Source organism: Dendrobates tinctorius, unplaced genomic scaffold (genome assembly GCF_039654945.1).
Source record: "Dendrobates tinctorius isolate UK_male_01 unplaced genomic scaffold, ASM3965494v1 ptg000265l, whole genome shotgun sequence".
In the NCBI taxonomy this organism is placed as follows: domain Eukaryota; kingdom Metazoa; phylum Chordata; class Amphibia; order Anura; family Dendrobatidae; genus Dendrobates; species Dendrobates tinctorius.
In genome coordinates this window covers 1,379,813-1,394,333 of record NW_027361932.1, presented here as the reverse complement: position 1 = coordinate 1,394,333, position 14,521 = coordinate 1,379,813, and the positions used below count along the sequence as shown (strand labels likewise).

The following is a 14,521-nucleotide window of genomic DNA, read 5'->3' as shown; positions in this document are numbered from 1 at the left end:
CAGACTGTGATTATCTTTTTATGGAAAATACTAAAAAATGAGATAGAAACATCATAATACAGTGGTGAACAAAGCCTTAGGGTGTGTTCTCAGATGCCATTTTTGTGTGATTTCAACGGTGTCAATAAATTTAATAATCACTATGTAAATGAGCAAACATATAACATGTAAACCCACAAGTGGTTCTCCAGACATTGCCTCCATGAGTGCAGATAAACAATACAGAATCTAATACAGCAAAATATTATTTTTCCCTTTGGTTAACTTTGCTTTTTCTGTACAAACCATCTGAATTTTAATTTAAATAGTAGATATAGCAAACAATTCATGTTGTATTAACCATGTGCACAGCTAGATATTGACTCTGAGCCATCATCCTTCCTCAGGCATTATGCAATATCATTATGATTTATTGTAACAGCCTAATTCATTTTTCAACAAGCAATAAAATTTACACTGGATAGCCAGAAATATGACACTCATTTTTAGATGCTACTAATTCTCTGTTTCCTCACCAGGACCCCTGCAATGATTGGATGTTCCTTTGTGGTGGATCGCGCTTACTTTGGAGACATTGGGCTGCTAGATCCTGGCATGGAGGTGTACGGAGGAGAAAATATTGAGCTTGGCATGAGAGTGAGTTTTCAGTTTTAATGCAGTGTAATTTGTGAGATCACATTTTTAAGTGCATGCATTGTACTCTGTAAAATATGGGCGTAATGACTGAGTGCAATGGATCGATTCCAGGTGTGATATAAAACTCACTGTAGACAGTTTGACTAAATACAAAATTTATGGGTGTGTAGAGTATGTCAATATACTAAATGCTAGATTGGGTTTGAACTATATGCCAAAGAATAATAATGGAAAGGGAAAGATCAACATACCGTGGGTACGTAAAGTAATCAAGCCCCTTTAAACTTTTCACTCTTTGTGTCATTGGAGTCATTTGGTAAATTAAAAAAAGTTCTTTTTTTTTCTCATTAATGTACACTCTGCACCAAATCTTGACTGAAAAAAACAGAAATGTAGAAATTTTTGCAAATTTATTAAAAAAAGGAAAACTTAAATATCACATGATCATAAGTATTTGAACCCTTTGCTCATTATTGAGTAGAAGCGCCATTTTGAGCTAGTACAGTCATGAGTCTTCTTGGGAATGATGCAAAAAGTTTTTCACACCTAGATTTGGGGATCCTCTTCCATTCATCCTTGCAGATCCTCTCCAGTGGACAGCCATTTTCAGGTCTCTCCACAGATACTCAATTGGGTTTAGGTCAGAGTTCTGGCTGGGCCCATCACAAAAGGTTACAGAGTTGTTCTGAAGCCACTCCTTTGTTCTTTTAACTGTGTGCTTAGGGTCATTGCCTTGTTAGAAGGTGAACCTTCGGCCAAGTCTGAGGTCCTGAGCACTCTGGAAGAGGTTTTTATTCATGATAATTCTGTACTTGGCCGCATTCATGTTTCCTTCAATTGCAATCAGTCATCCTGTCCCTGCAGCTGAAAAACACCCTGATGGCATGCTGCTGCCACCACCATGTTTCACTGTTGGGATTATATTGGGCAGGTGATGAGCAGTGACTGGTTTTCTCCACACATACCGCTTAGAATTATCACCAAAAAGTTCTATCTTCGTCTCATCAGCCCAGAGAATCTTATTTCTCATAGTCTGAGAGTCCTTCATGTGTTTTTCTAGCAAACTCTATGCGTGCTTTTCATAAAGGCCTGACTGGTGGAGGGCTGCAGTGATTGTTGACTTTGTGGAACTTTCTCCCATGTCCCTACTGCATCTGTGGAGCTCAGCCACAGTGATTTTGGGGTTCTTCTTTACCTCTCTCACAAAGAATCTTCTCCCACGATTGTTCAGTTTGGCTGGACGGCCAGGTCTAGGAATACTTCTGGTGGTCCCAATCTTCTTCCATTTAAGGATTATAGAGGCCACTGTGCTCTTAGGAACCTTGAGTACTGCAGAAATTATTTTGTAACCTTGGCCAGATGTGTAAATTGCCACTATTCTGTCTCTGAGCTTCTTGGATAGCTCCTTTGACCTCATGATTCTCATTTGGTCTGACATGCACAGTGAGCTGTGAGGTCTTATATAGACAGGTGTGTGCCTTTACAAATCAAGTCCTATCAGTTTAATTAAACACAGCTGGACTCCAATGAAGGAGTAGAACCATCTCAAGGAGGATCACAAGGAAATGGACAGCATGTGACTTAAATATGAGTGTCTGTCAAAGGGTCTGAATACTGTTATCACCATATGATATTTCAGTTTTTCTTTTTTAATAAATTTGCAAAAAATTCTACATTTCTGTTTTTTTCAGTCAAGATGGGATGCCGAGTGTACATTAATGAGAAAAAAAATGAACTTTTTTGAATTTACCATATAGCTGCAATGAAACAAAGAGTGAAAAATTTAAAGGGGTCTGAATACTTTCCGTACCCACTGTATATATCAGAATCCATGCTGTTCTTATTCATGAAATACTCTAAAGTTAGGAAATTTTAGTTACCTTTAAATAAAGTGGCATTTAGTGCTATTTTTTAAACTGATTTCTCAGTAAAGACTGAATATGCAAAACGAGCGTTGGGGCTAATACAACTTGTTTTTGTCACCATCCTATCCCTCTCTTACAAATTTGGGTAAGATGCCTTTTTGTACTGGTGCATTAACCTTGCATATTTATTATCCCCTTGGTGACAGAGCCAATTTGATACTTAACAACCAAGCCAATTTTTACAATTCTGATCACTGTTACTTTATGAGATTATAGCTCTGGAACACTTCAACATTTCCCAATGATTCTGAGAATGTTTTTTCCTGACATATTGTACTTCATGTTAATGGTAAAATTTCTTAGATATAACTTGCATTTATTTATGAAAAATATGGAAATTTGGGAAAAATTTAGAAAATTTTGCAATTTTCAAAGGTTGATAAAGGGGGGATTTATTTACTATTTTTTTATTTTGATCACTGTGATAGAGTCTATCACAGTGACCAAAATGAACCAATAGGAGAAATTTCCTATTGTTGCCTGTTGCCTGCCAGCAGATCTCTGCACATGGGGCCGCCATTTTCTCCTGGAAGAAGACGCCAGTGGCCCGGGGCACTTCACGGGGGTTTGCAGGGACACCAGAGGTACCGGGGGGATTGGGGGGGACCTTATTTCTCTCTCCTCTATTGTGCGATCACATAAGAGGAGAGAGAAATAGAATGGAAAATCGAACTTTTTTTGGCGGTCGCCGTTATACCGCAGCTCTGGGGTTGGCAAAAACTGACCCGAATCATGTTCTCTGGGGTCCAGCTACCCCCGGTAGCTGAGACCCCAGAGAACCTCTGACACTGGAGGGCGCTATACACTTATTTCTCAGCGACTTTAAAAAGCATCACTGAGGAATAAGTAGCCTTAACTGACGCCGTTTAAAGATATATCGGCGGTCGTTAAGGGGTTAAGATAGGGGCCTTATCTAAAATTGACTCTGTATGATGGATGGGTGTCACTTTTGCCTGTCTTTTTGCACCTTTTTTTTAAATATGCTTTTAAACTGTTTGTAAACTAATAAAGACTTTCTTACTAGTTTGAAATATATACACTCCGTTTTTTCATTCTCTTAAGTTATTAGTTACCTGCCTGATGTGCCCTGTGCCGATCTCTTCCACCTCATAGCAGTCATGGAAGATTCCACCCCAGCTGGTGGTTCTGCTGCTTCCGCTGATGTGATGTTGACAGAGCCGCTGCTTTTCTTCCCCTCTGCTCTGTTAATGGGGCGTGACTGCTAATGTCATACTGATTTTCATCCGTGTCCCCTAATCTGTGATCACTCTAAGCAGGTGCCAGGCAGAACAGACAGGTAGTCAGCAGCTGCTGTCATTTCTTAGCCACATTAGAAGAAGATAAAGTAGTCCTAGAAAACTTCTTTAAAAGGCAGAAAACTCAGCAAATATATTAAACTGACACCTTGTCCTGAGATAAGAATAACTGATGACACATTTCACTCCAATATTGCCAATTAAGGCCCCCAACTGTCCACCTTTATATGGTATAAACAATGGCTGCAGCAATATCTGTCAGCCCAATTAAAATGGCAATGGTAAATGCAATAAGCACATACAGCAACTACACAAAAGTGGGGAAAGGGGTACTCTTACGGTATAATCATGGGACCACCTCTTCACCTTTTCCCTTTTCTGTGCAGTCACTGAATGTGTTTGTACATTCTCAGACATGGGTATTTTCATGTGATTTGTGTAGTGCATTTGTGCAATCAAGGGATGAATATGGTGCCTGTGCGGTTTGGGGAGTAGGTATAGGCAGTTGCATAGCATAACTGTAACCTCCGCCATGTTGGATGTGGATATCTTCCCCTCTATATTTACACAGTTGAAATATGGGCAGCTGGGGAACTTTATCAAGCCCACCTTTGCTTACAATATGCAGGTAATTAAGCTTTCTTCTGCACGAAGTGCTTTTAGGCTGAGTGCAGACGGACTTTTTAGCCCTGCGGATTTTTCCGCTCAGAATGGAAGAAATCCGCAGGTCAAATGACCTGCATTTTTCCTGCGGATTTTTTCCATTTTTCCTGCGGTTTTATTGCGGTTTTTGTGCGGTTTTCCACTGCGGTTTTCCCCCTGCGGATTTGGTGACAGGGGATATGGAAAACCGCACAAAAGAAGTAACATGCTGCGGATTTTGTACCGCAGGAAAACCGAGCGGAAAAATCCGCAGCGTCTGCACAGCGGGTTTTTTTTTCATTGATTTTAAGGCTACTGTACATCACAATGTGGATATGCAACGTTTCTGCGTGGTAAAATCTGCTGCGGATCTGCTGCAAATCTGCATCGTGTGCACACAGCCTTAACCACCCAAAGTTCGAACTAAAACTCTTTTAGATGATTAATATCATATTAACAGATTATAACCCCCATATACTAATCTTCATGTGTCCACTACTTGCTATATCTTTTCATAGAGGAAGATTTACCAGTGTAATAAACAGTAGGGATAAGCGGACCCGTGGAAGCTGGGGTTTGTCGGATTCAGCCAAACTTTAGACCAAAGTTTGGTTCAGGTACCAGAACTGTACCTGAACTTGAACCTGAAACCAAACCCCATTGAAATCAATGGAGACCTGAGCTATGGAGCTAGAAAATCTTTATCTCTCCCTGTACTGCTGAACTGTAAATCAGACTTCCAGGAGAAGTCCATGTTCAGAGTTCAGCACCGTGTCCGGTATTAACCCCGAACTTTACAATTCTGGCTCACTCATGTTTAACCCTTTAATGACCACCAATATGCCTTTTAATGGCAGCAGTAAAAAGTGTATAGCGCCCACCAGAGCCAGAAATTCTCTGGGGTCTCCGCTGCCGGGGATAACCAAGACCCCAGAGAACATGATTCGGGTCGGTTTTTACTGACCCCAGGGTTGCAATCACCATTATTAATGGTATAACGGTGACTGCAAAAAAAGTCCGATTTGCCATTTAATTTCTCTCTCCTCTGATGTGATCGCACATCAGAGGAGAGAGAAATAGGGTTCCCGATCCACCCGGTACCTCCCAGTGTCCCGGTGCCCTTCTGCTTCCCCCCAGGGCATTCTTCCGGTAAGAAAATGGCAGGTGCATGCGCAGTGTACCCGCCAAAATCTGCCGGTCGGCACCCAGCAACAATAGGAGATTTTTCCTATTGGTTTATTTTGATCACTGTGATAGACCCTATCACAGTGATCAATATAAAAAAAATAATAAATCAAACCCCCCTTTATCACCCCCTTAGTTAGGGAAAAATAATCAAATAAAAAAACGTATTTATTTCCATTTTCCCATTAGGGTTAGTGTTGGGCTAAAGTTAGGGTTAGAGTTGGGGCTAAAGTTAAGGTTAGGGTTGGGGCTAGGGTTTGGATTATGGTTACCATTGGGATTAGGGTTAGGGTTGGGATTAGAGATAAGGTTGAGATTAGGCTTAAGGGTGTGTTAGGGTTAGGTTTGTGGATAAGGGTTATGTTAGGAATGGGATTAGGGTTAGGGGTGTGTTGGGGTTAGGATCGTGATTAGAGTTGGGATTAGGGTTAGGGGATATTGGGGTTAGGGTTGTGGTTAGGGTTATGATTAGGGTTAAGGGTGTGTTGGGGTTAGGGTTGGAGTTAGAATTGGGGAGTTTCCACTGTTTAGGCACATCAGGGGCTCTCCAAACACAACATCTGATCTCAATTCCAGCCAATTCAGCATTGAAAAAGTCAAACGGTGCTCCTTCCCTTCCAAGCTCTACTGTGTGCCCAAACAGTTTTCTCCCATATATGGGGGACCAGTTTACTCAGGACAAATTGGAAAACCTCTTTTGGGGTCCAATTTCTCCAGTTACCCAGGTGAAAATAAAAAATTGGGGGCTGAAAAAAGCATTTTTGTGGAAAAAAAATTATTTTTTATTGTCACAGCTCTGTGTTATAAACTTTAGTGAAACACTTGGGGGTTAAAAGTTCTCACAACACATCTAGATAAGTTCCTTGGGGGTCTAGTTTCCAAAGTGGAGTCACTTGTGTGGGGTTTCTACTGTTTAGGCAAATCAGGGGCTCTGCAAACACAACATGATGCCCACAGACAATTCCATCAAAGTCTGCATTCCAAAGCAGTGCTCCATCCCTTCCGAGCTCTGCCATGCTCCCAAACAGTGGTTCCCCCCACATATGGGGTATCAGCATACTCAAAACAAATTGCACAACAACTTTTTGGGTCCAATTTCTCCGGATACCCTTGGGAAAATAAAAAATTGTGGGCTAAAACATCATTTTTGTGGAGAAAAATTATTTTTTATTTTCACGGCTCTACATTGTAAACTTTAGTGAAACAATTGTGCTCACCACACATCAAGATAAGTTCCTTAGATGGTTTAGGTTCCAAAATTGGGTCACTTGTGGGGGTTTTCACTGTTTCGGCACATCAGGGGCTCTCCAAACGCCACATGGAGTCTGATCTCAATTCCAGCCAAAAAAGTCAAATGGGGCTGCTTCCCTTCCAAGCTCTGCCATGCGCCCAAATAGTCGTTTACCCCCACATATGGGGTATCGGCGTATTCAGGACAAATTGCACAACAACTTTGGGGGTCTAATTTCTCTTGTTATTCTTGGGAAAATAAAAATTTGAGTGTGAAAATATCATTTTTATGGAAAAAATATGATTTTCTATTTTCACGGCTCTACGTTATAAGCTTCTGTGAAGCACTTTGGGGTTCAAAGTGCTCACCACACATCTAGATATGTTCCTTGGGGGTCTAGTTTACAAAATGGGGTCACTTGTGGGGGGTTTCTACTGTTTAGGCACAGCAGGGGCTCTCCAAACGCAACATGGCATCCTATCTCAATTCCAGCCAATTCTGCATTGAAAAAGTCAAATGAGGCTTCTTCCTTTCTGAGCTCTGCCGTGCTCCCAAACAGTGGTTTACCCCCACATATGGGGTATCAGCGTATTCAGGAGAAATTGCACAACAAATTTTGTGGTTAATTTTCTCTTTTTACATTTGTGAAATAAAAAAAACTGGTTCTGAAGTAAAATTTTTGTGATAAAAAGTTTAAATGTTCCTTTTTTCCTTCCACATTGCTTCAGTTCCTGTGAAGCACGTAAAGGGTTAATTAACTTCTTGAATGTTGTTTTGAGCACCTTGAGGGGTGCAGTTTTAGAATGGTGTCAGTTTTGGGTATTTTCTGTCATGTACACCCCTCAAAGTGACTTCAAATGTGATGTGGTTCCTAAAAAAAAATTTTTGTGAATTTTGTTGGAAAAATGAAAAATCGCTAATCAACTTTTAACCCATATAACTTCCTAACAAAAAAAAAGTTTGCTTCTAAAATTGTACTGATGTAAAGTAGACATGTGGGAAATGTTATTTATGAACTATTTTGTGTGACATCTCTCTGATTTAAGGGCATAAAAATTAAAAGTTTGAAAATTCTGAAATTTTAAAAATTTTCACCATATTTCTGTTTTTTTCATAAATAAATGCAAGTCATATCAAAGAAATTTTACCACTAACATGAAGTACAATATGTCTCAAAAAATAATCTTAGAATCAGCAGTATCCATTAAAGTGTTCCAAAGTTATAACCTCATAAAGTGACAGTGGTCAGAATTGTAAAAATTGGCCTGGTCATTAAAGGGAATCTGTCACCTGGTTTTGGCGGGCTATTTAAATGAGGTCTGTCCGGTCCTATGGGCGGTGTTTTGGATCTTTGCCGCCTCCTCGTCCTTGGCTGCCGTCCGCAGTTTTTTCATGAATAGGAGTAGGTGTCCGCCATCTTTCGTGCATGCGCTAAGCATTCTTGGCTCACGCACGTGCAATATGCTTTGCCCAACTGCGGGCAAAGTCGAAAAGCCTTACTGCGCATGCGCCGGTTAACTAAGCCCCGGAAGTATTTTGCTGTGTTCCGGGGCCTAGTTAACAAGCGCATGCGCAGTAAGGCTTTTCATCTTTGCCTGCAGTTGGGCAAAGCATACTGCACGTGCGCGAGCCAAGAATGCTTAGCGCACGCGTGAAAGATGGCGGATGCCTACTCCTATTCATGAAAAAACTGCATACGGTGGCCAAGGATGGGGAGGTGGCAAAGATCAGAAACACCGCCCATCGGACCGGACAGACCTCATTTAAATAGCCCGCCAAAACCAGGTGACAGATTCCCTTTAAGTATCAAATTGGCTCTCAATGTGGGGTTAATAAACAGATATGTGCAACCAATGTAGAAACCTAAACTGTGAAAATGCTAATATGTAACAAAATTCTGTATGTTGTTCATCCATTAATTACAATATAGTAGAAAAAAGCTAATTATTTGTACACAGTACATCTTGTTTTATTGCTTATCCAAACCAATATGATATTTCCCAATATCTAGACGTGCTTCAGACTCAAGGAAAATGTTCTACCTGTGAATCTAGTTGTCTTTATTTCACAGAATTCTTTGGCTTTCTGCCACATTTTTCATACTCTTCTGGAACCACTAAAACTAAATAGCTATTTGCTCTGTCTTTCCATTTTCTTAATGTGAACAAAAGATGTAGTTAAAGGTTGGTTATAATTAAGCTTCCGCCTTAATAAGATGTTTTAAGGGTAATAATATAAATTGTACAGCTCAGGGCAAAGCATCACTTTGAGTTTAAAGAAAATGGCCCATATAGATCAGTCTTTCTAGGATTACACACAGGAAATAGATTCCTTAATCCCCAAAAGCAACTTGATAAATAAAATAGAATTGGCAGGCAAAGAGCAATCAGATATTGGCACTATACTATGGAAGCTGGTAGAAAAATAGATTAAAACATCAGTGTAGGTCAATTAAGAAATGACAATCAGCACAATCTAATTGCTAGTTATTTTTTTTTGCTTTAGAAAATTCCAATAAAAGGCTCAGAAAAGGTAATGGAACTACCTTATTAATATCTTTGAACATCAAACTTGTTTTCTAGTGATTAAGGAAATGTGGCATCAGATAGTTACCTATTGTTTCTATTAAATGGCCACTTTTGTTTTAACAAATTTTGCATGAATATCCAGGCATATATGAGAAAGCTTGCAATGTATATTAGGGTTCTTTCTTATAAGCATTTTCTTCTATTCATTTCCACTCATCCTCCCCTACTCCTGAACTGATCTTTCACGCTAAAAAACAGCTAAACTTCTTCTTGGTCAAAACAAAATGAACTGCCAGCTCATTGAGGTGTCATATTAGATCTACAGAATGAAGTCTGCAAAGATGAGATCGAAGAGAGGGGAGGATCAGAATGTGAAGAAAGCAACGTTAATATGTTCAGTATTTGGTCAGTATTTTACATCAGCATTTGTAAGTCAAAACCAGAAATGGGCAAAAAAAAAGACGTGGTGCACATGTTTCTATTACACTGTCCTTTGATTTTTTACTCCTGACTTTGCCTTACATATATTGATGTAAAATACTTATCAAATACGTATGAATGTGGCCGAAGATTGATAAAGGCACAGGCACATATGGTCCAGTTCTACATATTTTTATCAAGTGTTTTACCTCACCCCCAAAGCAGGATTTACAGATACACTGCTCATTATTTCTGTATAATGTGGTTCAAACTGCTGCTGTTAGTGAACATGTGCTAGAGAGCAAGAATCCCCCATGTTTTCGAGTGCTGTTTAAGGAAAACAGTGTAGCAGCTAGTCTCCATCTAATAGGTCAATGATCTAAAGTTATTGGGTTGGTTTCATGTTGATAACAGCTTTGACAGTGAATGGTAGGCTATCACTTCAGAGAGCACCAGTTGTACTATTGGGGATACTAGTAATCATTGGCTATAAGTGGTATGTCAGAGCATGAATTTTAGTTTGCAGCTATAAGGAGGTGAAGTTAATGACTCTGGGAATCACACTTTATGCACAAAACTTTCCCAATGATCCCAGTAATCCCAACAATCAGCTGTAACCACTGTAAATCTACCCCTAGTAAGACATTTTTCCTGCTGCAGGAGTTTCAATTAAAATATAGCATTATGTTGCAATAGGAGCAAGGGTCTGTTCTGGCTCAAGGAGAGTAAACTCTCATTATTATGACTATACTAGAAATAGGCCCAATGCTATCACATCGGGAGTGCAGTGAAATTTTCCCCACGCAGGCGCAGTAAGAGCTGTGTCATTACCACGCATGCGCGGCTAGACCGCGCAGTTGTGGCTGTTACTGCGCATGCGTGGGAAAAGCGGTGACGTGAATGTCACTTGAGCAGGCACAGTTCATGCCTGCGCAAATGACATACACGTCACCGCTATTCCGGCGCATGCGTAGTAACAGCGTGTTTGTTACTATGCCTGCATGGGAATAGCAGAGACGTGTATGTCACTTGCGTCTGCATAAGTGACACTGCAGCGGTGCCTTATGGGATTCAGGGACAGCAGCCAGAAGTACCAACTGGTGATTATATATGTAGATTCTTCAATCTAACATTTGGACAAGGTTTGCCTTTATGAAACAATTACCTTAAAGCTTAGGTTAATTTCAACTTTAATGATATTATCATCAGAATAAACGCTAGTACTTGATATCCAAGTCCTATTAGTCATAGCCATGGGCCAAAAAATGTTGATGCAAAACTGTTTTAATGTATTCATAACTGCTCTTAGAAATTTCATATGTATGAAGATAGGTCTTATTAAAGCCTTTCCTCATGTACATTTCACACAGAATTTTTTCCAGTTCATTCCACTTTAATAATCACACTTAAACAGTGTTAGTTTTACTTAATCCAATAATAAATTCTGCAAACTACAGATGTGCTAAATTTAATGTCACTAAGCTAAGCAGGATCCCTGAGCCCATGTCATGAGCTGAGAGTCTTGAGAGTGACTCTGTGAGTACTGTAATAGTCTAAGCTTTGAAAACTGCAAAGTATTAAAAGTCTTTACGACAATCAGCTCAAATGACATTGAGAACAGGATGAAAAAAAGTTACATCAATTGTAAAATGTTTAACACATATTAAAAATATTAATGAGATTGAAGAAAATTGCCATTCATTAGGAAAAGACAGTATCAGCTGACACTTAAAGGTGAATATGAATCACTAGATTAAGGCCCGATGCTATCGCATCGGGAGGATAGTGATGTAGCGTTGACCATGTGTTGTGCGGCACTGTGAGCAGCACACCTTGAGAAGGAGATGTGGTAAACAGCCATCCCGCCTATCTCTTTAGCTGTTCACAAAAACCCAGCCCTGTTAAAAGAGGAAATAACATATCTCAGCAGCAAATATGATGCTGGACCTTGACATCTGGGTTCATATCACCAAATGAAAGAATTTTGATGATACACATCTCCCCTCTTATACTTAATGTGTGTTACAGTAATATTGAGAATTATGTGTAAATGTATCACACCTATGTTTTTATGTGGATAGGATATTTACATAGTGAGCCTCAAGAGGGACAGTATTACTGATGTATGTAAAGTGCTTGTTTTTGACGTAGTGCTAAAGCTGCTTTCCTTTCACTGGCATTGGCATACTTTTTGGGATGACTCATGTTGGCACAGGTAAAGGAGTCTATTTGGCAGTTATCTGGCAGTGAAGAAGGCATCCTGGAGTATTGTAGTGTAAACAGATACTTATAGTACTTATAGTCTTCTTATAGAAGTGGGGTACAGCAAAACAGGGCATATAAATGGAGTGAGATAAATGACTTATTAACTGGTGTAATTATGCAGACGACTTAAACTGGGGTCTTCCTGTAGTTATGCTTAACATTTGAAGAAACTGGTGTCCTCCTAGTCGAGGCAAAATTGGCCCTGTAATTGCCCAACAGTAGTTATGTAGTGGTAGAGGCAAATTGGCCCTGTAATTGCCCAGCAGTAGTTATGAAGTGGTAGAGGCAAATTGGCCCTGTAATTGCCCAGCAGTAGTTATGAAGTGGTAGAGGCAAATTGGCCCTGTAATTAGACACCGGCAGTGAACAGGCAGAGGAGCAAGGCAACACGTCCGCACAGCGTGAGGTAAATGATGAAATTCCGCGGGATCCAAGATGGCGTCGCCGCAAGAACATGTCGCCAGCGTGGACAACGTCTGGATCCAGGATGGCGCCGGCGGAAGAAGATGTCAGAGATCGTGCCGATGCCGACGGCGATTGTGGAGCAGCGGCGTTGGCGGCGTGAGTATGAGAGACTGAGTGAGAGAAAGGGTCATATGTGGAGTGAAAGAGAGGGGGACATGAGTGGAGAAGGTAACAAGAGTGTGTGTTGAGGTGTGTGTATTGAGGAGGAGTGTGTGTTGAGGGTTAACATGGCCAGAGGTGTGTGGTGACGGCTGGCATGGTGAGGAAGGTGTGTGTTAGGAAGGTATATGGTGTCGGGGAGTGTGCGGGGGGCAGAAGAGGCACAGTGCTACCGCCAAAGGCAGCTTCTGTCTGGATGTGACATCACCAAGTTACAACCGGACAGTAGCTGCGTTACAACCGGACGGAAGCTGCTTAGCGCATTTATTATTAGAGATGTGATTGGAGTTATTTATGAACAGCATTAATAGGAAGGAAAGATTCTCTAAATTGTCCCCTCATTTGCACTTGTAGCTGTTATGTTGTAGTAATTTAATGTCCAAACCTTTATTCTGATAACACTCAAACATACCTGTCACCAAAATATGGAAAACAGGCATGTTGAAAAAACATTTCTTGATTCTTTGAAATACGAGCAGGAGAGCAATTACAATGCAGGGACACCCCCTGATGAAGCTGAGCAGGTGAAACATGATTAGAGGCTATTGTATCATCACCTTTGTGCTCCTGTACTGCCTGACACTGTCTCAAGGTAATCCCATATACTAGATCTGATCTATAGGACTTTATTTTATTATAGTGACCGGCTAATGATGTTTATTAGAGTTGAGCGAAACAGGTCGAAAAATTTCAAAAGTCGCCGACTTTTGTCAAAGTCGGGTTTCATGAAACGAAACCCGACCCTAGGATGAGGTCGGCCACGAGGTCGGCGACTTACGCGCCAAAGTCGCATTTCAAAAGTTTGTTTTGCGCTCTTTTACAGCCAATCAGGATCCACGGACACTGTGGGCAACGTGATGACATAGGCAGGGGTCACCACCATCTTTCAGAAGGGCATGCAAGTGATTGGCTTGCTTTGGTGGGCGTCACAGGGGGTATAAAAGGGCGTGCATGCCGACCGCCATCTTACTTCTGCCGATCTCAGTATAGGGAGAGGTTGCTGCTGATTCTGTAGGGAGAGCATTAGGCAGGGAAGAAGACAAAAAAACTGCTTCTGCTGCTAGCGATTTGGCCTGCACAACACACAAGTCACTGTGTGTGCAGTGCAAGGGGAGGCTATATTGTGGTGTATCAGTGGTGTTGGTTGTTGGGCTGCCTTTTAAGGCTTCCTGACAGGCTGGCATTGCTGTTTACCCACTGCTCCGCAAACTGCTTTTTTAAAAGCAATCCCAATTTTTTTTTTTTGTCCTGCTGAGAAGAAAAAAAAAACTGCTTCTGCCGCTAGCAATTTGGCCTGCACAACACACCAGTCACTGTGTGTGCAGTGCAAGGGGAGGCTATATAGTGGTGTATCAGTGGTGTTGGTTGTTGGACTGCCTTTTAAGGCTTCCTGACAGGCTGGCATTGCTGTTTACCCACTGCTCCGCAAACTGCTTTTTTAAAAGCAATCCAATCTCCCTTATCCTCTCGTCACTTTGGTCACAGCTGTGCCATCGAGCCTGTCACATAGCGCTCAGATATTCATTGGGCCTCACACAATCCACAAGTGTCCAGTGTCCAAAAGTGTGTGCAGAGATTCAAAATCTCCCTTATCCTCTCGTCACTTTGGTCACAGCTGTGCCATCGAGCCTGTCACATAGCGCTCAGATATTCATTGGGCCTCACACAATCCACAAGTGTCCAGTGTCCAAAAATGTGTGCAGAGATTCAAAATCTCCCTTATCCTCTCGTCACTTTGGTCACAGCTGTGCCATCGAGCCTGTCACATAGCGCTCAGATATTCATTGGGCCTCACACAATCCACAAGTG

General features: G+C 41.1%; 1 protein-coding gene across 4 annotated transcripts in view; it reads left to right on the top strand.

Annotated features, from left to right (window-relative positions):
* Window positions 1-14,521, top strand: part of GALNT9 (polypeptide N-acetylgalactosaminyltransferase 9) — a 715,214-nt gene that overhangs the window by 425,572 nt on the left and 275,121 nt on the right. For all 4 annotated transcript variants that reach the window (XR_012226577.1, XM_073559010.1, XM_073559011.1 and 1 more), the window contains exon 6: window positions 519-636. Coding sequence is in view for 3 of the 4 variants with exons in the window: in XM_073559010.1 (XP_073415111.1) it covers window positions 519-636 (118 nt within the window). In the remaining variant the exon portion in view is untranslated. The remainder of the gene's footprint in view (window positions 1-518; window positions 637-14,521) is intronic.